This window comes from Pyricularia grisea (genome assembly GCF_004355905.1).
Source record: "Pyricularia grisea strain NI907 chromosome Unknown Pyricularia_grisea_NI907_Scaffold_4, whole genome shotgun sequence".
In the NCBI taxonomy this organism is placed as follows: domain Eukaryota; kingdom Fungi; phylum Ascomycota; class Sordariomycetes; order Magnaporthales; family Pyriculariaceae; genus Pyricularia; species Pyricularia grisea.
This window is the reverse complement of record NW_022156718.1, coordinates 2,890,594-2,911,727: the sequence shown is the minus strand read 5'-3', so window position 1 is coordinate 2,911,727 and position 21,134 is coordinate 2,890,594. Positions and strand designations below refer to the sequence as shown.

Here is a 21,134-nt window from a genome sequence, read left to right as displayed (position 1 = left end):
TAGAATTTCGAGCCCCACGGGGATTGGGATTCGAGACTGGAAGACGTAAAACGTATTGTACATCATTGAATACGCGTTACGCGCGTAAAGGAGAGTTTAATCAAGGTACTACCCTTCGACCGCGGCTCTTCCCATCACGAACAACAAAATGATAAAAAGGTCTGATCTTGCCGCATCTTCGCTCAAGTGAATTTATTGAAGAACAAGTTGTTATTATTCCAAAGACCCGATTAGAGTGATTGCAAATATAAAGCAAAACACATAGCCAACTCGCCACTTCTTCCTTCCTCCTGCTTTACTTTTACCAGCCTTGATCGAGGACCCACCACAATCGGCGCAAGCTGCTTTAGCAGACACCAAGACACACGTCCACCATTACACTTCTCACAACCGCGATGCCGGGAACGTCTAGGATACCACAGAGCCTGAGAGATGGCCTTATCAGCGTCAAGAGGAACAGACCAACCAGTGTCGTACAGCTTCTCAGCATTGACCTGTAAGTCTCCAGTCCTTGCACTGTTAATCTGCGTCAACCTCGGGGCTTCGGCTTAGGGCCCACAAGTCGCAGCGCCCATATGATAGATGAATGACTGACTCTGAGATAATCATCTTGACAGGCTCCGGAACATAGTCTTCACGCTCTTTGTGCTACGATGGACGCGGCGCGCCTTTTGGAAACTTCGAGGTCGTGGACTCCTGGGTTGGCTTGCCGAACTATACGCTGCGATGCGGGTCACAGCCTACGGATGGCTGTTGCGCGCCCCCGGCGTGCGCAACAAGGTGCGGTCCGAGGTTGACACGGCCCTTTCCAAACTCAGCAAGAAGACTCTGCCGCCGCCCGAGGCTCCGCGCTACCTGCAAATTCCCAAGCAGGGCTGGACCAACGATGCGGTGCGCGCTGAGCTCGAGTCGCTCGCCAACATGGACCACACGCGCTGGGAGGATGGCTACGTCTCGGGAGCTGTCTACCATGGCGAGGACGAGCTCATGAGTCTCCAGACGGATGCGTACGGCAAATTCACTGTCGCAAACCCCATCCACCCCGATGTCTTCCCCGGCGTGCGGAAGATGGAAGCCGAGGTTGTCGCCATGGTTCTGTCCCTCTTCAATGCCCCCGTGGGCGCTGCAGGTGTCTCGACCTCTGGTGGTACTGAGAGTATTCTGATGGCGGTCCTGAGTGCTCGTCAAAAGGCCTACAATGAACGGGGTGTCACTGAGCCCGAGATGTAAGTTTTGCTCTTCAGGTCGCATAATCTAAGGAACTGGCACTGACAATCCATCTTTGTTTGCGCAGAATTCTTCCCGAGACAAGCCACACTGCTTTCCGGAAGGCTGCCGAATACTACAAGATCAAGGCCAATTTCGTAGCTTGCCCCGCTCCCGATTACCAAGTCGATGTGTCTAGAGTGCGCCGCCTGATTAATGCCAACACCATTATGCTTGTTGGATCGGCACCCAACTTCCCTCACGGTATCATTGACGACATCTCGGCACTTTCCAAGCTCGCAGTCCGCTACAAGATCCCTCTCCACGTCGATTGCTGTCTCGGTTCATTCCTGGTTCCTTTCCTCGAGCGCGCCGGCTTCGAGACTCGGCCTTTCGACTTCCGGTTGAAGGGTGTCACCTCCATCAGCGTCGACACTCACAAGTACGGCTTCGCCCCCAAGGGTAACAGCACTGTGCTCTACCGCACCGCTGAGCTTCGCAAGTACCAGTACTTTGTGTGCCCCGACTGGAGCGGTGGTGTCTATGCCTCCCCTGGAATTGCTGGCTCGAGACCCGGTGCCCTGATTGCGGGCTGCTGGGCCAGCATGATGGCAGTGGGTGAGGCTGGATACCTTGCTGCCTGCGTAGAGATCGTCGGCGCTGCCAAGAAGCTTGTGGACCACATCAACGCGTCACCCAGCCTGGCTGCCGAGCTCGAGATCATCGGCAAGCCCCTATCCTCGGTCGTTGCCTTCCGCGCGCGCAACCTCAACATCTACGACATTGCCGACGCCATGGGCGAGAAGGGCTGGCACCTCAACTCCCTGCAGAACCCGCCAGCCATGCACGTGGCCTTCACTCTCCCCACCGCCAAGGTCTGGGAGCGCCTGGCCACCGATCTCGAGGCCTGCGTCGAGGGTGAGCGCGAGAAGGAGCGTGCTAGGATCGCCGAGGGCAAAGGCGCCAAGGGTGCAGCCGTTGGCGACTCGGCCGCCCTGTATGGTGTCGCCGGCAGCTTGCCCAACAAGAGCGTTGTCGTTGAGCTGGCCAATGGTTTCCTTGACCTGCTTTACAAGACTTGATGATCAATGTTTGTTTTCTTCAGACTTTCTCTTGTGTAGTTGTTTATTGCTCTTTTTTTGTTCGCTTTTGTATCTGTCTTTCATGGCTTTCTACTACTGGCTTGCATCCCTTTTATGGGATCTGTCTTATGAGCGCGCACATGGGTAGTCTTTTTGCATCATCAGGGCGTTGTCTGTGGTTTCCTTTCAGAAATGTTTATACTATTTTCCTTGTGCCGAAATTCTTGATTCTGTCGTATACTTTTATCTCAAAATAGTCAGAATGATGAATAGTGTGCCACTCGCAAAGACCCGTTCAGAACTTTATACTGCGGTGTTCCTCCCAACCAACTCCGGTTCGCGCGTGAGTTCAACATAGAGGCTAGAGTACCTCGTATAATACAGCAAACAGTTCCCCTTGGCCTAGGTAAGGTACGCAGGGGTATCGTATGACACGTTAATACAATACATATGCATGATTGGCTGACAAGATTATATACCTATTCAATATATATACTTTTTTACTGACAGCAAAGCTGAGTAAGATACAAGACCTGCCTCGTGTTGGGGTCGACCCTTTGAATGTAGCCACTCGGCCTATAGCATCATAATAGTTGGATAGATGTCCGCCCAAAAACCCAAAAACCCTTTTTTTTTTGTTCATTGGTTTGAAAACGCCTTCCAAGCGCCGTATCCCATGCTGTTGACAAACCCCATTGTAGTGAAAAATGAACGGATGGACCAGGGGGAAAAAAGGACAAGTAAAGAGAACCAAAAGAGGGGTAAAGGGGGAAAAAGAAAAGAAACTAAGAAACTGGTGATAATTCACCGCATATCGCTTCTCAGGGAGCAATAGGGTCTTACCGCTACTGCTGCTACTTTACCACTGGTGCTCTTGCAAACCATCGGTGAAACCCCACGCCACACCTATCATATCTCTACACATCCGACCAGCCTACAACTCACTTTCTTTCCCGGCGTATGATCCAATATGGGATCCTCTAGAGGTTCGGTTGACCAGACTTTCAACGTCACCGACCTGCTTCCGTTCCACGACTTCCATGCTCTTGAGTCGTTTTTGTACTTTATATTTAAGCCCCAGCGTCAATCCTTGGGATGGCCGATCCCTCATGACTGCGAGTTCCTATTGCAGAGGCTCAGAGGAACTTGACAGCCTGTTGAGGTGAAGGTAGACATCGGTACCGTATCTATTTGGAAAGACGGAAATTAGTTCGATTGCTCCCAGATGAGCAGGACAAGACACCTCCGGGTTTACTTACCCTTCCATAGAGATAAGCTTCAGGTCACCACCGAAGTACCTCGCGTATAACCTTGAGATCGGCAGACCATATCCAAACCCAGCCATAGGTGCCTTGAAGTCGCTCTTGTCGAAGTCGGGGTCCAGATTAGGCGTGCTATCGACAGTGGTGTACATGTATGTCCAGACGAGAGGTATGGCGCTCCTTGGGATGCCACCGCCTTCATCGGTGATCTTGATCGTAATGTCCTCCTTGCCCTCGGCCACGATAACCTTGGTGACGGGGAACTCTTGCTTGTCCTGGCCGTGGGTCTCTACGACGGCACGCAGCGAATTCTTAAGGGTCTCGAATAGCATGTGCGACAGGTGGCCCGGTACGTACATGAAGTTGATATTCGGGTTGCAGACGAGCTGGATCTTGGGCGCCTCAAACAAGCCGTAGTGGTCCTCGCAGACGAAGCGGGCGTTTTCGATAGCCTCCTGCGCCAGGTCGCGAACGTTGGTTTTGGTGCATATAATGCCGACGTAAGTTGGGTCGCGATAGTGCGACTGGTCCGTGAGGGCAATGTGTTGACCGATGAGCATGCGGATGCCAATACGAGACATGTAGAATCGGTCGAGGAATGATTGCATGTTGTTGTCGATCTGCATGCGCTGTCTCTGCCGCTTGTATTCGAGGATGCCCTGCGCCATAGTGGTCACAACGCCATCGTGCCGCCTCTTGATCTTGTTAAGAGTCTGAGAGAATTTCAGGTTGTACAGCTGCAGCTCTGGCGGCCAGTCACCATAATCGTCCACCATGGCAAAGTATCTCCTGGCGGCGTGCTGCTTCTTGCTCCAGCCGTTGCCGTTCTGTAATGATACCGCCTGCGAGGCATACTGGCCTTCTGCTATGCTTGGATTCGGGGTTGCTTCGGACAGTAGTTGTTGGGTCCTACTCCTTCCTGGCTTCAATAGTCTTTCTTTTACAGATTTGTCGAGTTCTGGCCTTGGCAATTGTGTTATTTCCTGCCAGATAAGATATTGGTGTTAGTCATACTTGGATTGGCCCCGGGGAAATGAGTGATTGCATATGCAAAATGGCCCAGAATCGATCTATAACGCACCTCAAACGACTGCGCATACCAGTCCAGCACCTTCTTCACTGAAGGCATCTCGTTCAAGCCATCTGGTAAGGTATCTAACTCGTGCACGCGATGCGCCAGGCGTATTGGGAGCTCCTCGGCAAGGAACTGAGAGGCCCGAAACAAGGTACCTGCAGGACACGACGAGACAGCCATGTTAGCACAAAACTTCAAAGTCGATAGAGCTAGAAGTTAAAACCAAGTCAATTGACGGCCAGGACTCTGGTACTTGCCTACAGACGGCTTCTCGCCGAACTGAACCATCTGGCGCAAGCTCACGCCGGTCGCAGGAAACTTGGCATAATGCCTGATGGTGTCCATCAACTTCTCCGTCTTCTTCCACGACATCTTGGGCGCTGGCGAATCGCTTGTCCAGGGGGGACAGGCGCCCAGTTGTGACTGTTCCTGGCCTGGGTGAGACGACTGATTGTGTAGAGTAGGCCGACAAAATTGGATGACCTGATCGGTGACGATGACAATGAATTATAGTTGCGCAACACAGTGGGCGGGCGTAGGTTTATTTCCCACAAAGACTCCAAAAAGATGACCAGTAATGGTGCTTCAGCACCTTGTGACTCAAATTGCTGGTTAGCGGCGGCTGATGTCGATGGTAGTAGTTGGTGGGATGGGATGTGCCGAGGCCGAGGCTAGGTACTCCGTGAGGAAATGGATTTGATGCTTGCAAATTCGCGGAGACACGGCGTGTGCACGAGCTAATGACGCAACGGCAGCTCGGGCGAGTGGGAGACGATGGGCTCGACCCCAGTTACCGCTTTCTGATTCTTTATGCTTTTTTTTTTCTTCTTTTTTTTTTTTCTCTTGTTCTTTTTCTTCTACCCCCGTGGCCAGAAATAGTTACTTAGGACAAATTGAGTTGAGATGATTTTGACCACAAATAAAATTCAAAGAGGCGGTACGTTTTTACCTGATCAATGAGAATCCAAACGGCGAGTTTATTGCTACGTATACAGCTACCCCTCGACCACCGTCGGCACAGCTCGGCTGCAAAGTAATAGCTACTCGGAGCTTGCGGAATTGAGAAACACATTGGAGGGGGAATATCATTGGCACAATAAAATGTTCCTTCTGACACGCCACTCGCGCCAGACATGCATCGTACGTTGGGTGATGTCTTAATGCGCAGATAGGGCTACATACCAAGATTCGATTCGTTATTTAACCCACCTTAGCTCCCGTACTGATGTATAGTATAGGTGCGTTCCTGTGAGTTTTCTTTTCATCCCAGCCCAATCTCTAACATACAACAGACCGCCAACGTCGAGTTGTACCAGCTTATTAGACACGTTTGTACCTTGTCATACCCGAGCTTGCCAAACCTGGTACCGCAGCCAGTGTTTTTTATGCTCGCTTATCGATTGACCTCCCCTGTCTCATCTTGTCGCTAAAAAAGCATGTGCCAAACTCGGGCTGCTTTTAGCTCTTGTTGCTCCTGAAGCTGAAGTACGGAGTAGTAGGTTTGTAATTAATTGAAAGAGAAGAACACAGTACCGAGTCACACGCTTAGTGAAATGAAATGAAATGGGAAGAGAAAAACCTCCGATTCGCTTTGCTACAACGCTGAGGCTTTGACTAGAACTAGCATTGGCACAGCACGACACGTATACAGTGCCCAAGTTACTTGTGTGGAGTAAACGGGCTCAATGCCACAGATCTTTGGCGGTGGGGGGTTCTGTTCTGTTCTGTACCTTACCTACCTACCTAGTGCCTACGGAACAGTAATCACCATAAACCATTTTCTGGTTCGACAACTCACTCGCATCTTTTTTGTTTGGGCTCTGATCGAACCCAACCTGCACTGCACACTACTTCCATTGGGCAAAAGGTCGGGATCGCCGTCCATAAAGGTAGACCATATATAGAGTTGCTGTGGAGAATGGCTCTATTCTAGTATAGTATTGCATGAACCGTTCTTATTAGGCTCCGGGTCTGCAAACAGGAGACTGACGCCGAAACACTCTGTGCTCCACAGACTAAAGTCCCCTCGGGGTTCCGTACCCCTGCACTGTTCTCACCGCAACTGCCCCCCAGAACATATTTGACCAGTCCTGCGGCAAAACATTCCATCACATGGCTCTCCGCTTATTAGCAGAAGTTTTTGTTGCTTATCTACCGGTATTTTGGAGGAGGAGGGCAGCAGCATGTCGAGAAACTCATGGTTGAGGTCACGCGATTGCGACGGTTTAAAGCTGAACTTCCACAGCGACGTGACACCTACACCAAGCCCTTCTGAAAGGAAAGCTCCCCGCCATGACGTTAAAGCGGGTCTCAGGCATCCCGTCCCGAGACATCGTTCTTCTGAAGCCTTCAACCAACGGCAACGGAGTGCGACTGTTGGGACAAAGCGAACCGTATCATTCTCGCCGCGAACGTCGTCCGATCTTCTCGAGGCAGACCATTCGCCGTCGCCGTCTCTATCGCCAAGGGACCATGGAAACGGCAATTACATACTCAAACGCGCTCACAGCCCGCCTGCGTCCTCGATGAATTTCCTAGGCATCAAATCTCAAAAGTCGCCTCCGCGACGCTATTTTTCTCCCCCGTTGCTTTCGCCGGGCCCCACCGAAACTCAGTTTGGCATCCTCAGTCCAAACTTCAGGCCAGCGAGCGTTAGCAGCATCGCTAGCCACAGCCTGAGCCCACTGGACGATGAGCACGGAATTGAGTACCCACCGGAGCCCGATGCACCCGGAACGTTGGACCAGGAAGGTCCGGACGATGTCAGCCCGACCTTTGACCTTTCCACCATCAGGGCAGCCTCGGATCTTCTGGACGTTTCCAAGGTCGCGCCAGGCTACAAAGGCCTTGTCGCAGATTCAACATGGCGTGTACTGCACTACCTCATCACTGGTGCTGGCGACAACCTTGACGTCACCGACCTGCAGGCTATCCACGAAAACATTCTCGCTATTCACGAGATAGTCGGCAAAAAGTGTCCACCGAGCTGGCCACGGAGGCCTTTGAAGCACACTCTGGGCCTTTATCCCTCGATGACTTCTTGGAAACCAACGCAGGAGGCCGTGACCGATTCCGAGATGGACGATGATGTGCATGACAAGGGCGCGCAAAGCGATGATGGCACCGAGGCTAGCGTCCTTAACCGTGCCGAAATATCGCGGATTGCCAAGGCCGCTTCTGGCTTGGAGGAATATGTCGAAAGTCATACACCATCTCGAGCACCTAGCAAAGTTTCGAGTCCCCAGCTCGACGCCTACGATCAACTTCAAAGTCTCAAGGAAGCGGTAAATTCAGTTTCGGACTCCCTGGCCACTCCGAAACCACGTACTCCGGCGCCAGCGCCAGCGCCAGCGCCAGCGCCAATGCCAGCTCATCACGAGTCTGACGATATGTCAGGGCTCGTCGTGGCCGAGGCTGAGAAGCTTTGTGGGCAGCTGGAAGCCATGGCAAAGTCTTTATATGACCGTCGACAAGAGTTAGATGTAAGCATTTTTGGGTCATGGTTCTCCCACTGCCGAACCTCAAAACTCGACTGATTGAGTGCCTTACTGACAAGACCTTTGCTGCTACAGCAAATCTATGAATCTTTTGTCGAGGGGCAGGAACGGGATGCTGACAGAATGGCCGAGCTACAACGACACGTCGATGAACTGTAAGACTTTCTCCAGCAACTCCTACGATAACCTGAGGCTCAGCCTCACTAATGTGACCCGACTTTACCATCGCACAGTGAGGAAGATGTTAGGGAGAATGAGTCTGAGCTCACCCACCTTCGTCTTCAGCTCAAGGCAATCGAGCTTCAAATTCCGGAGCGAAGCGGCGAGGACAAAGACCCCGAGCTCACAGAAAGTATAGACAACTGGAAGGCCGAGTTTGAAACGGTCAAGAGCCGGTGGCGCGAGCGCAGGAGCCGGAACAGCAGCTTTCGCAACGCCGACGACTCTAGTATGACGAGCACGGCTATGACGACCATGACAATCAACTCCTCCCCGATCCGCATCACCCGCGGGTCTTCCATGACCTCATCGTTTCGACTCAGCCGCGGCTCGTCGCTTAGTTCACCAATGGGAATAAGACGGTATGGGGAAGAGTGAAGGAATGATATTGTGTTTTTTTTTTTTTTTTTTTTTTTTTTTTTTTTGTGCAGACATTGTTTGATACTTTCTGTGCCCTATTCTTTTCTGTCATGACTTTGATGATACCCAAGATCGTATGAGCCTAGTTGATATGCCTTTCTTGTCTATTTATGTACAACCGTTGGCTTGAGTTATTATGGATGGTTACGATGCATATAATGAGGTAGAGGGTTATTGGATAGTCAGGGGAAAGCAATGTCAATATGCTTGTCTCTGCCAATTTTTCACAAGTAACCCTCTCTGGTATGATTTCATTTCAGAATCCTCAATTATTGGCGTCTATCTGATCATCTTGCTACGATTGATTGCAAAACTCAGTGAGAAAATCAACGAGAAAAAAAGGGGTGCACGAGAAGGCGGCGCAAAAGCAACTCTACGCTGGCGAAACGCTAGACTTAAATCCACGCTCAGCAATAATCAACAGAACCGTCACTGTCATAGGCTTCCTCGGGGATCAGAGGGGGCAGCGTGGCCGGGCCACGACCATCCCGGATCTCCTGAAGATAAGTAGGAACCATCCAGTCCGTCTTGCGTTGAACCTGTGATGCTGTTAGATACCACTGGATCGGGGTATCTTTTTGTTTGATTATCAGTATAGGTAAAACTTACAGGGCGGGCCCAGGGTCCCAAGCTGTTGGAAGAAACACGGGACGCAGCAGTACTAGCATAGCTTCTCTCGCTGGTCATCGAAGCAGTGGAGCTCATGCTCTCAAATGTCAAGGCTCTCTGGCTGCCATCGTCAATTTGAAGCGCCCTGTTGTTGGGGGCTTCACGAGAGGCAAGGTCCCGACGGGCCTCGTCCTGGCTCTGGTGGACATCGGCGGTGGCGAGGACAGTGTGGCCGGGCTCTTGGCTGAGTCCCCAGGCGACGCAATCAAGACACTCCTGTGGTTAAAAACAGTTGAGTATCATGTTCTGGTCGAGCTTATCACGGAAAAGCTGCAATCTCGTTTCTTACCTGACTTCCACCGGCAGAGCGCTGGTTCTTGGAGAAGCAAGTGACGGCAAGAATACGACCGCATGGACCGGTGCAGCGAAGCTCTGCGGCGGCGAGGTTGGTGTGCTTCGAGCATGAAATCTTGGTGTCGCCAAAGCTTCCATGCCACTTTTGTAGCTGAGATTTGGAAAAGTCTCCTCGCGGTGCCCAGTGGGAGCCATTGGTGCAGAATACCCTGTGCCATTTTTTTTCGGTATTTGTTAAAAGAGCTGCTTGAGTAAAGAGATGTTTGAAATAACTAGAGGTTCTCTTTGTCGTACGAAGAAGGCATGGGTGAAGGTAAGTGACAGGCTGAACGATATGTGAACTCACTAATTCTTGCGGCCTGGCGGTGGGCGGTGGGTACTAGTCGTGGATGCGGCACTCGTCGCAGATGAGTAGCTTTTCTTCGTCATGTTGACTTGTAATGGAGGCTTTTCTCAGAGCAAAGTGAGTGTCGCTGGCTGTAGAGGTGTTTGTTTGATTTGGTGAGAATCTATCAGAAATATCTCAGTCTGTAGATGTAGGTTGGTTGTAAAGTTGAACCCCAGGAGGATGAATTAAAAAAGGTGATTGGCGAGAGAAAGGTGAGTTGACAGTAGATATTATGACGGCAACTAAATGCAAACGATACCTTCTTTGACCTCAGAGGTACAGTGCCGGTAATGGTTGACTGTTTGGGAAAGAGCGAGTGTGCATATAGTTGGATGCCTAAAAATCATTTATTGACATCTTCGATTTTCGCGAACCATTTAGTTTGGCCTTTGATAACGGCTGTTATCAATAATCAGGCAGTAGGATTGCAATGCTTTATTTTGTATACCTTCCAATTGCACTGCAAAACGGCGGCATGTGGTTTCGCCCATGGCCAATCAATATTGTACTTGTATAACACCATCCCACCTGACAATTCAGCTGCGGTCACCAAATCCGGCGATTTAGATGCCTGCCTTACATGTCTTAGCTGCATACACACACACACACACACACACACACACACACACACACACACACACACACACACACACACCAATGCCCAGACCTGAACTGCTCTTCTATCGCCGGTAAGGCTGCCTGTACTACACATTACCGGACTCTCACATTTCGGGCGCAAATCACACGAATGAAGTTATGGGATTTACCACCTCTCCGCTGCTGTGTACCTACGAAAGGGCTCATCATTACCACCACTATAATGAGCTGCTTCAGCCGGGCCTGGGCAGTCTATAAAAATGAGTTTCAAGTCCATGCCTTTTTCCTGCCTGCCCAATGGCCCTATTCCACCTTGCTCCTCTCTGCTGTTATTCATCCCCAAACCCTAATATTCCGAGCAAAATGTGCACCACCGGGCCCGGAACAATGGCAGTCCATCCTGGAGAAGAGCCTTCTCTCGTCTGCTCAAGACATGGAAGCTACTCCATTGAGGAAAACATCAATACTGAAGTTGAGCAAAAGTCAGCCAAAACAACAACACCTCCATCGATAGCGCCCAACTCACCTCCACCTCGCCCACCTAAAGTGCTTGCCGGGGAACCTGATGTGAGATCAGTAGATCGGTCTGATATGCTAGTTGTCTCAGCAGACCAACTACGAGAGATTATGAGGCAGGAAAGCAAGTGCTCGATGCTCTATCAACACCCTCAAAGCAGAGTGCCCTTCTGACATATTCACAGTCGCGAATGTGCTCCAACATCCTATCCCGCAAGACGGATATGGAAGCAATACAGACGCAGCAGCCTCTCCTCCATTACCTTTGGCCAGTACCCCAAGTGTGGCGGGAACATTCCCCAAAACGTATGATCAATTTGACAGCCGGACATTGAGTGGCATTAGCAATGGGCAAGGGCCAGCTCAGGCAGCTACCTCTTTGCAGCCAAGTTTGAGTGATGAGAAATGGGGCGTTCTCTTTGACGGGACAGGGAGCCCTACAAAAAGGGCAAATGAGCTGCTCAAAAGCATTGCAGATCATATTGTAAGGCATCACAACAAGCTTTAGAAAAGCTTCCCATCTACAACTCCTTTCAAGTACCTCGGCTAACAGTCCGTGATATAGGTACTCGAATATGAACCACAGCAGAGTATCGTCATTACACCTGAAAAGATGTCCCGATTTTATGACCGGCACCGCCTTCCACAAGAGATTTATCCCTTCACGAGTGAGTAGAGAGATTTGAAGGAAGGTGCCAGACTGCTAGGTCACTTGTATTCGGTTCTCACAGGACTTCTAGAAATCTTCGATACAAGTATCACGACGAGCTTTGTTCACGATAGAATTGCGGATCTTTACGACGAGTAGGTGATTTTCATATATCACGTTTTGAAAACAAGTTCTTCTTGGGCTAGCATGCAGAGAAACTGACAATTGCTACTCATTAACATAGTCTCGGTTGCCAATATCACCTCACTCAAAAGGACGCCAGGTCACGACCATCTGTCCCAGCGCTTACGCCAAAGGGCTTTGCACGGTGGCTCCTCGTCAACATGCAGGCATACCCTAACGAGGAATTCCAGAGACTTTCTGATGTGGTCTTGGCCACTCCAATCAACATCACCAACACGCACGACGGAAAGCTGGAGAGAATGCCGCGCAAGATATCTAGGCATACTCTGCCGAGAAAACCAGATACAAATGCACGGAAACTTCTTGATGAGGCGTTAGATGACTTTATCGAGGAGACAGTACCGGTTTCGCCATCAAAGCCAGCACACTTAGGACTGTCACCCACCGCACCATCGTTCACGGGTAGAGGTCTACATAACCCTGAACCTTCGTCAAACAGTACCGTACTGAGATATACACCCAAGTCTTTGAACCCAGGCCAGGAGATAGTAGGGTCGCTTGCTTCCAGTCCAACAGAGTATTCTTCCTCTTCGTATTGGACACGCCAGGCTCACGGAGGTGAGCAGCGTGGTACCGGTCATCACTCATTGCCTGTAGGGGCTGGTTCTCAAGCGCAACTTCCTCCACCGCCAGTGGGAAACACGATACATCGAAGCTCAGATTCCCGAAGATATAGCCATTCAGCTGTTGCCGTAACTCAAGGGAAACCTCTCGTGGGAGGGTCAAGCCAGGCACCACATCTGAGAGATACAAGCAGCTTCCTGTCCATCCCCGGTACTTATAGTCCATCTTCAGTTGAATCTGCGCTACCAACCTTGTCAGCAGCGCAGCTTGCGACTATTAGGGACCGATCTCCTCGGCGTGAACGTGAAAAACAGTACTACGGTGCTTCAAAGCAGATGACAAATTCGCTCGCACTTATAGAAAGTAAATCTGGCGACGCAACCCCCAGACGGTCTGGCTCATACCGCAGAGCGGAACCGAGACAGGAGCGAGATTGGGACCGGCGTCAAGGAGAAGCCCCGGAGAGTCCATCTTCTCTTCAGAGGCGTCCCATGGAAGCACCAGGCATTGACGACACAAGAGGTGGACCGACGTGGGATGAGTATCTCCTGCAAAGGGATACCTGACTTTTGCAGTATAGGTATAGTTTTTGATTCTTTCTTCTTTGTAGTTGGGATATGTATGCATTTCTACTTGCACATGTAGTGTTTGATTTGGACATTTGGACAAGGAGCCAGTTTTACGTGTGAGGTCTATTTCATATTGCAGCTGTTACAGAATACCATTTTCCATTAATATGATATCAGAAAAATGCAGATCAAATCATCATATTACCTACTCACACCTTGACCCATGCGTCTGCCAATCTACTTTATATATCTTGAATACCCTCCTGTTTCCTTTTCTATCATCAATTTGGTTACCCTTAGTAAAACCGCCCGATTACTCTCCGCATTACCCTCCTCCTGAGCCTCCTAGATCTGCCGTGCCCCACTTCATGAGAATAATTACAAATTGGATCACGTTTGACTGTCCAGGACTACGTTGGATTGACTACCTACCAACCTAGTTACAAAAAGACGGCCCTTTGGTTTTTAGCGTTATTTATGTGGTATGAAAAAAAAAAAAAAAAAACCAAAACAAAATGTGATCAGCAAGTACATTCTGCATATTTGCTGGGCACGTGCCCATGAAGATCAGTTGAACCCGAAAGTCTTCTCTCCATGACACAAAATTCCCGTGGCTTGACTTTATTTGCTGGGCCGTCCTCCGCTTTCTTCTCATCTTCCTGAACCACGGACAATGATGGATGATGTCAGATTCCACTTTTCACTGAGTAGGAATGCCTGGTACCCCATGGGCATAATGACAAAAGTTGCTGTGGAATTTGGTCGAATCGACATGCTCGTCAGCAAATTGTGGGATATTGCATGGGGGCTTGTGTGTGCTGGTTGGACAAGAAAGTGCCTACTACTGTAGTGGTATGTAGAGCGATCTCAAAATATTCACCAGTCTTTGCCAGTCCTCGTCATAACCAGGCTTGCCCCGCTCACGTTCCCGCCTTCCACTACCCTAATGCATGTGGCCGGTAGGTTGTACCGGATGAGAAAAGACGGGAGGTTTTTCTAGGTTAATCTAAGAATCATGCATGGGCTTAATGGGTTACTAACGATTTGCCCATATCCGGAAATATGGGAAAATTTGCAAAGTAACCAATTTGTTGGACGTTGAAACTGGATGGAGTGGGGTCAAAAAATGCAAAGAGTATCACAGTAATAAACATAGAGCCCACCGGGAATATCGCTGGGAATTGCCATGGGTTGAACAATAAATGCGATCCCCTTAGCTAAGAATCCATCGAGATCCACTTACCGGCATGGCAAAAGCTTGAGGTCCGCCACAACTTGGTCACCTTAAGTTTTTCAAGCTTTTTTATCTTGTTTCCCATTTGTCTTGGAAACAATCGATTGTGTTTTTTTTTGTCAAGTTAATTGCTTCTTTTTGAAAAGGCCGAGAAACAAAAACCTTCAACTAACCTTTAACCAAGAGTCATTGCACGTCTTTATAAAAAAGATGTTTTGTGTATGTTCAACACGCAACCCCAACCATACGGAGTAGAACCTCCTACTTTACGTAGCTTGCATACCTAGGTATAACTGATTCTTATGTGTTGACTAGACCAGGTTATATCGGACCACACATGGATCTGGAACTAGACTTTCCAACTGCCATAGAAGAAGACTTTTCCCCCCCGTTTCGTGCAGCATGACATCATTGCTTCCCCACAATGAAAGGTGCATGGCCGAAATGCGCCCAAATGTAGGCTACTAACGGTACAACCGTTTTACAACGATCTACAGAGTACGTACTTTTTGTTAGAAAACGACCGAAAAAAAAAGATATGCATTTTCTTTCTCTGTATGACCGCAGTCATGGTATTCCAGGGGGCAACCTAGGTGTGATCGGCAATGACGGAGAAAGATTACCTTTCCCCATGTGATGCAGGTTAGCTTAGGTACCTTACCTTACCTTACCTACCTACCTGCTACCTTTTCCCCAGGCCTGGTAGGGAGGGCCCCCCATCCAACTTCGGAGTTTTCCTACGTAGTATAACAGAACCATGGAGTGGCTGTATAAACATAATGCCTTGTCCGGACGACTAACTTTAGTCTCGGCCCGATTTAAAACTGTTTCTTTCTTTTTTTTTTTTTTCTTACATAGACCTAGGAAAGTAATGATTGTTGGTCTGCCGTGAATATCAACCACTTAGGGAACTCTTACCCAACCTACCTTTTCTCTCCCCTTCGCCATCGTTATTAACAGAGTAAAACCTAAGCTGGTGGCTGGTTTCATCTTGTCTTTTCTTTTTTTTTGTTTCTTGTCAAAAAAAAAAAGATGACTTCAAACGAAAAGGGAGGGAATCCACCAGAGGGCCCCTCAGGCGGCACAACAACTCCGGGGGTGTTGGTAGAACATCGATCCAACACCTCGCTGCCTAGACATGTCAACAATGACGCCTCCACTGCGGCCGACGCGCCCAAAGTCACACTGGGGGATGAGGACGTCAAGCGCATGGAGGCCAACGCCAAACTCAACAATCCGCTCACGGGCGTGGGCCGTGAGAAGCTCATGGCCATGGGCGAGGAGTTTGCCCTCAAGCACGGCCTGGATTCCGAAGAGGACATCCGGGCTTTTCGGCTCGGCGCCGTCATCGCCGGTGACGACGTCGAGGGGCGCGTCGACGGTGGCCTCTCGGAGCTGACGGATCGCGAGAGGGACGTCTTGCAGAAGGAGGTTACGCACAAGTGGGCGAACCCGGGGATGCTGTACTGGGTTGTTGCGAGTGAGTTTTAAGATACATGTTGATGGTTTTGTGCTGTGTCGACAAGCTTCTTTGCTGATGATTGACTCTTAAAAAAAAACAGTCTGTTCCCTATGTGCTGCCGTCCAGGGAATGGACGAGACTGTCGTGAACGGCGCGCAGTCTTTCTACAAGCAACAGTTTGGCATCGCCGGCACTGGTGGTCGTGACGCGTGGCTGCTGGGGCTCACCAACTCGGCGCCGTACCTTTGTTGTGCCATTCTTGGCTGCTGGTTAACAGCTCCCATGAACCGGGCATTCGGTAGGAAGGGCACTGTGTTTTGGTCCTGTGCTAGTAAGTTAATGATGAACTGCAACCCGGCCCATATTATCCATCAACCTTATCTTCAGCTAACAAGATACGCTTCCGTCGTCGACAAGTCTCTGCGGCGGCCTGCTTCTGGCAGGCTTTCACCAACACCTGGTGGCATATGTTTATTGCTCGTTTCTTCCTGGGACTGGGCATAGGACCAAAGTCGGCAACTACTCGTCAGTCTCACCTTTGTCTCCCGACTTTTCACGGGTCTATATTCAAATCTCTAACACCCTAATAGCAATCTTTGCCGCCGAGTGTGCGCCGCCAAAGCTCCGTGGTGCTCTCGTTATGCAGTGGCAGATGTGGACAGCGTTTGGCATCATGATAGGGTCCGTAACGTCCAACAACATCACAACTTCCTGTCGATAGTCAACTTACAAAGTCGCTAACAATTACAAAACAGATACGTGGCCGACCTCGCCTTTTACTTTGTTCCCGACCACGGCGTCGAGCTCGGCCTGAACTGGCGTCTCATGATGGGTAGCGCCGGCATCCCCGCCGTCATCGTCTGCTGTCTGATCCCGCTCTGCACCGAGTCTCCCCGTTGGTACCTGACCAAGGGCCGACACGCCGACGCCTTCCGCGCCATCTGCACCCTCCGCCACGAAAAGGTCCAGGCGGCCCGCGACCTATTCTACATGCACGTCCTGCTCGAGGCGGAGCGCGAGACCATGTCCATGGGCACGCGCAACCAGATCGCCGAGCTCTTCACGGTCCGCCGTAACCGCAACGCCATGGTCGCTTCCGAGATTGTCATGTTTATGCAGCAGTTTTGTGGAGGTAGGTTCCTTTTGCGCGGGCAGGGACCCTCCCTCTGGGGAAACATGTCTCAACCCCCTTTTTTTTCTTTGCTAACAAGCTGGTGGGAAAAAATATATATAGTCAACGTTATTGCCTACTACAGCAGTGAAGTGTTTCTCGGCGCCGGCCTGTCCGAGGTTAGCGCCTTGACGGCCTCGCTGGGTTTCGGTATCATCAACTGGCTATTTGCCCTACCGGCCTTTTTCACCATTGACAGATTCGGCCGTCGAAACTTACTACTGACTACGTTTCCACTCATGTCGCTGTTTCTGTTCTTTACAGGATTCTCCTTTTGGATCCCCGAGGAATCGAAAGCACATGTTGCTTGTATTGCTCTGGGAATTTATGTAAGTTTTCTCTGTCTTTTCTTTTTTGGGCAAATAAACAAACAAATAGAGAAGCTCCATCGGAACTATACCAAGAAAGAAATCTAAGAAAAAAAGAAATGCTGACGTTGTTTCCACCCCATACACACAGCTCTTCGGCATGGTCTACTCGCCAGGAGAGGGCCCAGTGCCATTCACCTACTCGGCCGAGGCCTACCCGCTCTACATCCGCCCGCTGGGCATGTCGCTGGCCACGGCCACGACGTGGTTCTTCAACTTCATCCTGAGCGTCACCTGGCCCAGCCTGCTGGCCGCCTTCAAGCCCCAGGGCGCCTTTGGCTGGTACGCCGGCTGGAACATTGTAGGCTTCTTTGCCGTGCTGTTCTTCGTTCCCGAGACCAAGGAGAAGACGCTCGAGGAGCTGGACCAGGTCTTTGGCGTCCGATCCAGGGATCTGGTTCGCTACGGCGTCGACAGCACAAGGTACTTTGTCTTTGGCCTCGTGCTGCGGAGGGATGTCGCCAAGCCCCGCCCGCCCCGGGCTGCCGTCGACATCCGTGGTGGTCGTGGACAGGCGCGCTCTGGGGTGTCGCCGGGGAGCAGCGAGAAGTTGGATGCTGCTACCCGGGCTTGAGCGGGGAGGGACGGGGATCCTGGCTTGGGGCATTATAAGAGAGTTTCTCTACAGTTTTGTAATCACGTAGACCCTTTTTTTTTTGGAATTTTCGTTTTTAAAAGAATCATATGATTTATTATCCTTTCCGTAATATCTGTAAAATGTGCTCCGCTGAACCCGAAAACAGAATGCCGACTGCAAGTTGTCATCAAAAAAAGACAGCAAAATAAATCATCAAGCTTAGAAAGAGAAAAGAAATACCCCAACTCCAATGCATCAATATAGCATGGCAATCAATGAAATTCGGCCTCGACCCTGCCATATCTCACGCCTTCCACCTTGAGCTCGAAGCCCAATCCTGCGCTGTCGACGATCATCTCGAGGGTAAAGTCGAGGTTGTCAAACTCGACTCCTCGGGTTGTTGTGAGCCGGGTGAACAAGCTCCGCGGAACCGCATTCAGGTTCGTCGTCAATGTGCACGTATGTATCAGATCCCGCGTGTAGGCAGCAGGCGGCTCGTCGGCGTCGCAGGCGATCAAATCGTCAGTCACCACCAGAGACTGGCCGGGTCTGAAATTCCGCGTGTAGTGGAATGCTATGGGTGACATGGGCGATATTGCCTCCCCCTATATGCGTGAGGCGATTGCCAAGTTATTTAACTGTTAGAAAAGATCCCACTGAGCCAGAATTTGATCACCTCTCCAGTTCTCGAGGGCTGCCAGAGTGTAAACGACCCAACTAAAGACGTACCTTGGCAATGTGCCATTGCATCCGGTCAGAAACCATCCACCGCTCCCACAACGGCGACCAGTATCTTTCTGTCACGGAATGCTTCTCCTCGTCGTAGACGGTGGCATATGATGTGCCGTAGTGATACCTCGCCTTGCGCGAGATGACCATGTTGCCCTCGAGGCCCCTCAACACGGCACCACGCACGACGGCCGTCCAGGCGTACAGCGGCTGCATGACCTCGATGGAGGCGTGTTCCATGTATGGATCGTTTGCGCTCGTGTGCGTCGGCCGCTCGCTGTAGGGTGGCGGGGCCGCGCTTGTAAAGTGCGACTTGAGTCGCCGGTAGAGATAATCACTCTGACCAAAGCCACCCACGAGGATGATGCCTGAGACGATGCCACCCTTGGCTCGCAGTCCCTCCACCTGACCTTGGACCAGATCACACACTTCCTTGACAACTGGTTCAAATATCTCCTTGATTTGCGTTGCAGTCATAACCATAAACCCCGAGTCGATCTGAGCCTCTTCGTCATCAGGAAGACCAGGGAATCTAGTAGTAAAACAGTCAGTGATATGCATTCATAAAGATGCAGCTTCTAGATCCCAGACTTTTTCGAGATCACTTACGGCACATTTATCTCCTGGTGCTCATCCTCGTTAAAGTTGCGCTTCACAAAGTCCTCAAAGTACCTCAGCGCCATCTGCCATGTCTTGTTCTTCTTGACCTTGATCTCGTCAAACTTTCCTGCACCGAGCCTGTTCTTGACATGCTCTTCGAACCTGTAGTTCAGGAAAGCACTGCCACAGAGACCGCCGGTTCCGACGGCAGACTCCTCGACACGGAGAGGCTTTAGTGATATTATTTTATACGCAATAAGACTAGAAGATTTTTTTTGGATCAGTATCAAATCAAATACACAGGCCGCCCGCTTTGTGGACTTTTTCTTTTTTGTTCACCTCCAGGAAGAAAACTCACTCTACTGTGCCACCACCACCATCACACACTATAAAGTTGTCGCCGACGTTAAGGTGGTTCGGCTGTATGGCCTTGAGCGTGTAGACGGCAGCAGCCTCCGGCTCGCTGATCATCTGGATCTGCGACCTGGAGCCCATGCCGGCTCTCTCGGCAGCCTGCAGCGTGGTGTTCTTGGCGGCATCGGACCACACGGCCGGGCAGGTTAGGACAAAGTCGATCTTTGTCGAGGCCATGAACGACTCGCCATAGCGGCGGGTCAAGGTGTCGAGGGTGTGCTTGTAGATCTGCGTGAGGTAGTCGCTGACGGCGTCGACGACCGTCTTGTTGTAGCGCCTGAGCTGGGCCGCCGTCTCGAGCGGGCTCACGTAGAAGGGCAGCTTCTGCGACCGGTCGAGGAACAGCTTGATGCAGCGCAGCCTCGACTCCTCGGGGCGGAACTGCAGACCCCATTTCACCTTGGGCGGCGTCCCCTCGGGTGAGTTGGCCGGTATTTCGTATGAGATCTCGGTGGGTACCTTGTCCGAGGTGATGCCGTTGCCGCCGGGCCATGACTTGATGATCTCTACATCGTCAGGGGTTCCGGTATATACAGCGGCAACTCTAGATAACGTGGCATGAGTATATTGTGGTCGTAACTCATGGAAAAAAGAAAATGAAAAAAAAAAAAAGAATTCTTTTTTTTTCACTTCCAGAACTTACCCAGAAAACGTAGTACCAAAATCAACGCCGACTATAAGACGATCGCCAATGGGAGCGAAATCTCGAAGCGGTTCTCTGAGGGACCGGCTACCACCGATGGCCTCGGCAGATGGGGAGGCATAAGAAGAAGTGAAGGAGCGGGAGTCATTATTTTGTGACGAGGCAGAGGAGGACTGTCGGATGGGAAGGTTGTAGCTCATGGCTGCTTTGGTTGCCCTAGGGTAAGCCCAGGGGCTTGATTGCCTGCCTACCTGCCTGTCTGCCTGCCCGAGAATGTCCCCCCCACGGTCTAAGAGATTATTATGAAGTGAAGTCGTGGTGAGTATGCGAATGAGACAGTGGGGACGTAGTCTTCTTTCTGGTCTGCCTGAACAATGTGATCTCGGGTGGTCGGCTGATGTGCTGAACAACCCCTAGAGCTTTTGGAACAAGTCCCCCCGTCGATGGTTTCCCTGTCCTGTGGGATGTTTGCTCCAAGCAGCGACCACCAAAAGATAGCGGGTTGGAAATAGTATTTCGTAACCAGTCACCCAATACGAGACCCGATGGGATGGGAAAAAGTGGCGCCACCTCGAGGCACTGAAGAATGAGTGCTAATTATCGTGGGAATTCTCGCTTCAGAAAAAAAAAAAGAAGAAAACAGCGTGCGCCAAGAATTGTTTTGTTCTAGTGGCCGCGTCAAACAAAACGCGGGGTCGTTTTTTTTTTTTTTTTTTTTTTTTTTT

The 21,134-nt window shown here is 50.6% G+C and overlaps 7 protein-coding genes across 7 annotated transcripts; 4 read left to right on the top strand and 3 right to left on the bottom strand.

Annotated features, from left to right (window-relative positions):
• The first annotated feature begins 147 nt into the window (after positions 1–147).
• PgNI_07572 (uncharacterized protein) lies at positions 148–2,573 on the top strand. The gene is made up of 3 exons (XM_031127582.1): positions 148–496; positions 618–1,226; positions 1,295–2,573. Exons 1-3 carry the CDS (start codon positions 396–398, stop codon positions 2,286–2,288), a joined length of 1,704 nt encoding a protein of 567 aa, XP_030981206.1. The 5' UTR covers positions 148–395; the 3' UTR covers positions 2,289–2,573.
• An 838-nt stretch (positions 2,574–3,411) lies between these two features.
• PgNI_07571 (uncharacterized protein) lies at positions 3,412–4,997 on the bottom strand (the record flags this gene model as incomplete). The annotated part of the gene is made up of 4 exons (XM_031127581.1): positions 3,412–3,475; positions 3,548–4,533; positions 4,632–4,780; positions 4,862–4,997. The coding sequence occupies 4 exons, from the start codon at positions 4,995–4,997 to the stop codon at positions 3,412–3,414; spliced, it is 1,335 nt and encodes a 444-aa protein (XP_030981373.1).
• A 1,595-nt stretch (positions 4,998–6,592) lies between these two features.
• Positions 6,593–8,768, top strand: PgNI_07570 (uncharacterized protein). Its single transcript, XM_031127580.1, has 3 exons — positions 6,593–8,107; positions 8,198–8,277; positions 8,356–8,768. Exons 1-3 carry the CDS (start codon positions 6,809–6,811, stop codon positions 8,717–8,719), a joined length of 1,743 nt encoding a protein of 580 aa, XP_030981372.1. The 5' UTR covers positions 6,593–6,808; the 3' UTR covers positions 8,720–8,768.
• On the bottom strand, positions 8,728–10,491 carry PgNI_07569 (uncharacterized protein). The gene is made up of 4 exons (XM_031127579.1): positions 10,071–10,491; positions 9,720–9,933; positions 9,371–9,646; positions 8,728–9,300 (listed from the first exon to the last, which is right to left on the bottom strand). Exons 2-3 carry the CDS (start codon positions 9,917–9,919, stop codon positions 9,478–9,480), a joined length of 369 nt encoding a protein of 122 aa, XP_030981230.1. The 5' UTR covers positions 9,920–9,933; positions 10,071–10,491; the 3' UTR covers positions 8,728–9,300; positions 9,371–9,477.
• A 279-nt stretch (positions 10,492–10,770) lies between these two features.
• Positions 10,771–13,359, top strand: PgNI_07568 (uncharacterized protein). The gene is made up of 5 exons (XM_031127578.1): positions 10,771–11,349; positions 11,411–11,709; positions 11,791–11,893; positions 11,966–12,029; positions 12,119–13,359. Exons 1-5 carry the CDS (start codon positions 11,007–11,009, stop codon positions 13,206–13,208), a joined length of 1,899 nt encoding a protein of 632 aa, XP_030981231.1. The 5' UTR covers positions 10,771–11,006; the 3' UTR covers positions 13,209–13,359.
• Positions 13,360–15,477: 2,118 nt separating this feature from the next.
• On the top strand, positions 15,478–18,020 carry PgNI_07567 (uncharacterized protein; the record flags this gene model as incomplete). Its single annotated transcript, XM_031127577.1, has 7 exons — positions 15,478–15,925; positions 16,008–16,238; positions 16,325–16,432; positions 16,498–16,588; positions 16,663–17,039; positions 17,142–17,407; positions 17,538–18,020. 7 exons carry the CDS (start codon positions 15,478–15,480, stop codon positions 18,018–18,020), a joined length of 2,004 nt encoding a protein of 667 aa, XP_030980711.1.
• Positions 18,021–18,105: 85 nt separating this feature from the next.
• On the bottom strand, positions 18,106–21,134 carry PgNI_07566 (uncharacterized protein). Its single transcript, XM_031127576.1, has 5 exons — positions 20,410–21,134; positions 19,711–20,310; positions 19,362–19,613; positions 18,753–19,284; positions 18,106–18,628 (listed from the first exon to the last, which is right to left on the bottom strand). Exons 1-5 carry the CDS (start codon positions 20,607–20,609, stop codon positions 18,296–18,298), a joined length of 1,917 nt encoding a protein of 638 aa, XP_030980980.1. The 5' UTR covers positions 20,610–21,134; the 3' UTR covers positions 18,106–18,295.

Coding starts and splice junctions, on each gene's coding strand:
- PgNI_07572 (XM_031127582.1), top strand. CDS start 396: ATGCCGGGAACGTCTAGGATACCACAGAGCCTGAGAGATGGCCTTATC. Junction 497..617: donor CAGCTTCTCAGCATTGACCT/GTAAGTCTCCAG, acceptor TCATCTTGACAG/GCTCCGGAACATAGTCTTCA. Junction 1,227..1,294: donor GGTGTCACTGAGCCCGAGAT/GTAAGTTTTGCT, acceptor TTGTTTGCGCAG/AATTCTTCCCGAGACAAGCC.
- PgNI_07570 (XM_031127580.1), top strand. CDS start 6,809: ATGTCGAGAAACTCATGGTTGAGGTCACGCGATTGCGACGGTTTAAAG. Junction 8,108..8,197: donor ACCGTCGACAAGAGTTAGAT/GTAAGCATTTTT, acceptor TTGCTGCTACAG/CAAATCTATGAATCTTTTGT. Junction 8,278..8,355: donor CAACGACACGTCGATGAACT/GTAAGACTTTCT, acceptor ACCATCGCACAG/TGAGGAAGATGTTAGGGAGA.
- PgNI_07569 (XM_031127579.1), bottom strand. CDS start 9,919: ATGGCTCCCACTGGGCACCGCGAGGAGACTTTTCCAAATCTCAGCTAC. Junction 9,647..9,719: donor GCTCTGCCGGTGGAAGTCAG/GTAAGAAACGAG, acceptor TTTTAACCACAG/GAGTGTCTTGATTGCGTCGC.
- PgNI_07568 (XM_031127578.1), top strand. CDS start 11,007: ATGGCCCTATTCCACCTTGCTCCTCTCTGCTGTTATTCATCCCCAAAC. Junction 11,350..11,410: donor AGAGATTATGAGGCAGGAAA/GCAAGTGCTCGA, acceptor ACATATTCACAG/TCGCGAATGTGCTCCAACAT. Junction 12,030..12,118: donor ATTGCGGATCTTTACGACGA/GTAGGTGATTTT, acceptor TCATTAACATAG/TCTCGGTTGCCAATATCACC.
- PgNI_07566 (XM_031127576.1), bottom strand. CDS start 20,609: ATGAGCTACAACCTTCCCATCCGACAGTCCTCCTCTGCCTCGTCACAA. Junction 19,614..19,710: donor GGTGGTGGTGGCACAGTAGA/GTGAGTTTTCTT, acceptor AAAATCTTCTAG/TCTTATTGCGTATAAAATAA. Junction 18,629..18,752: donor TGCAATGGCACATTGCCAAG/GTACGTCTTTAG, acceptor TCACGCATATAG/GGGGAGGCAATATCGCCCAT.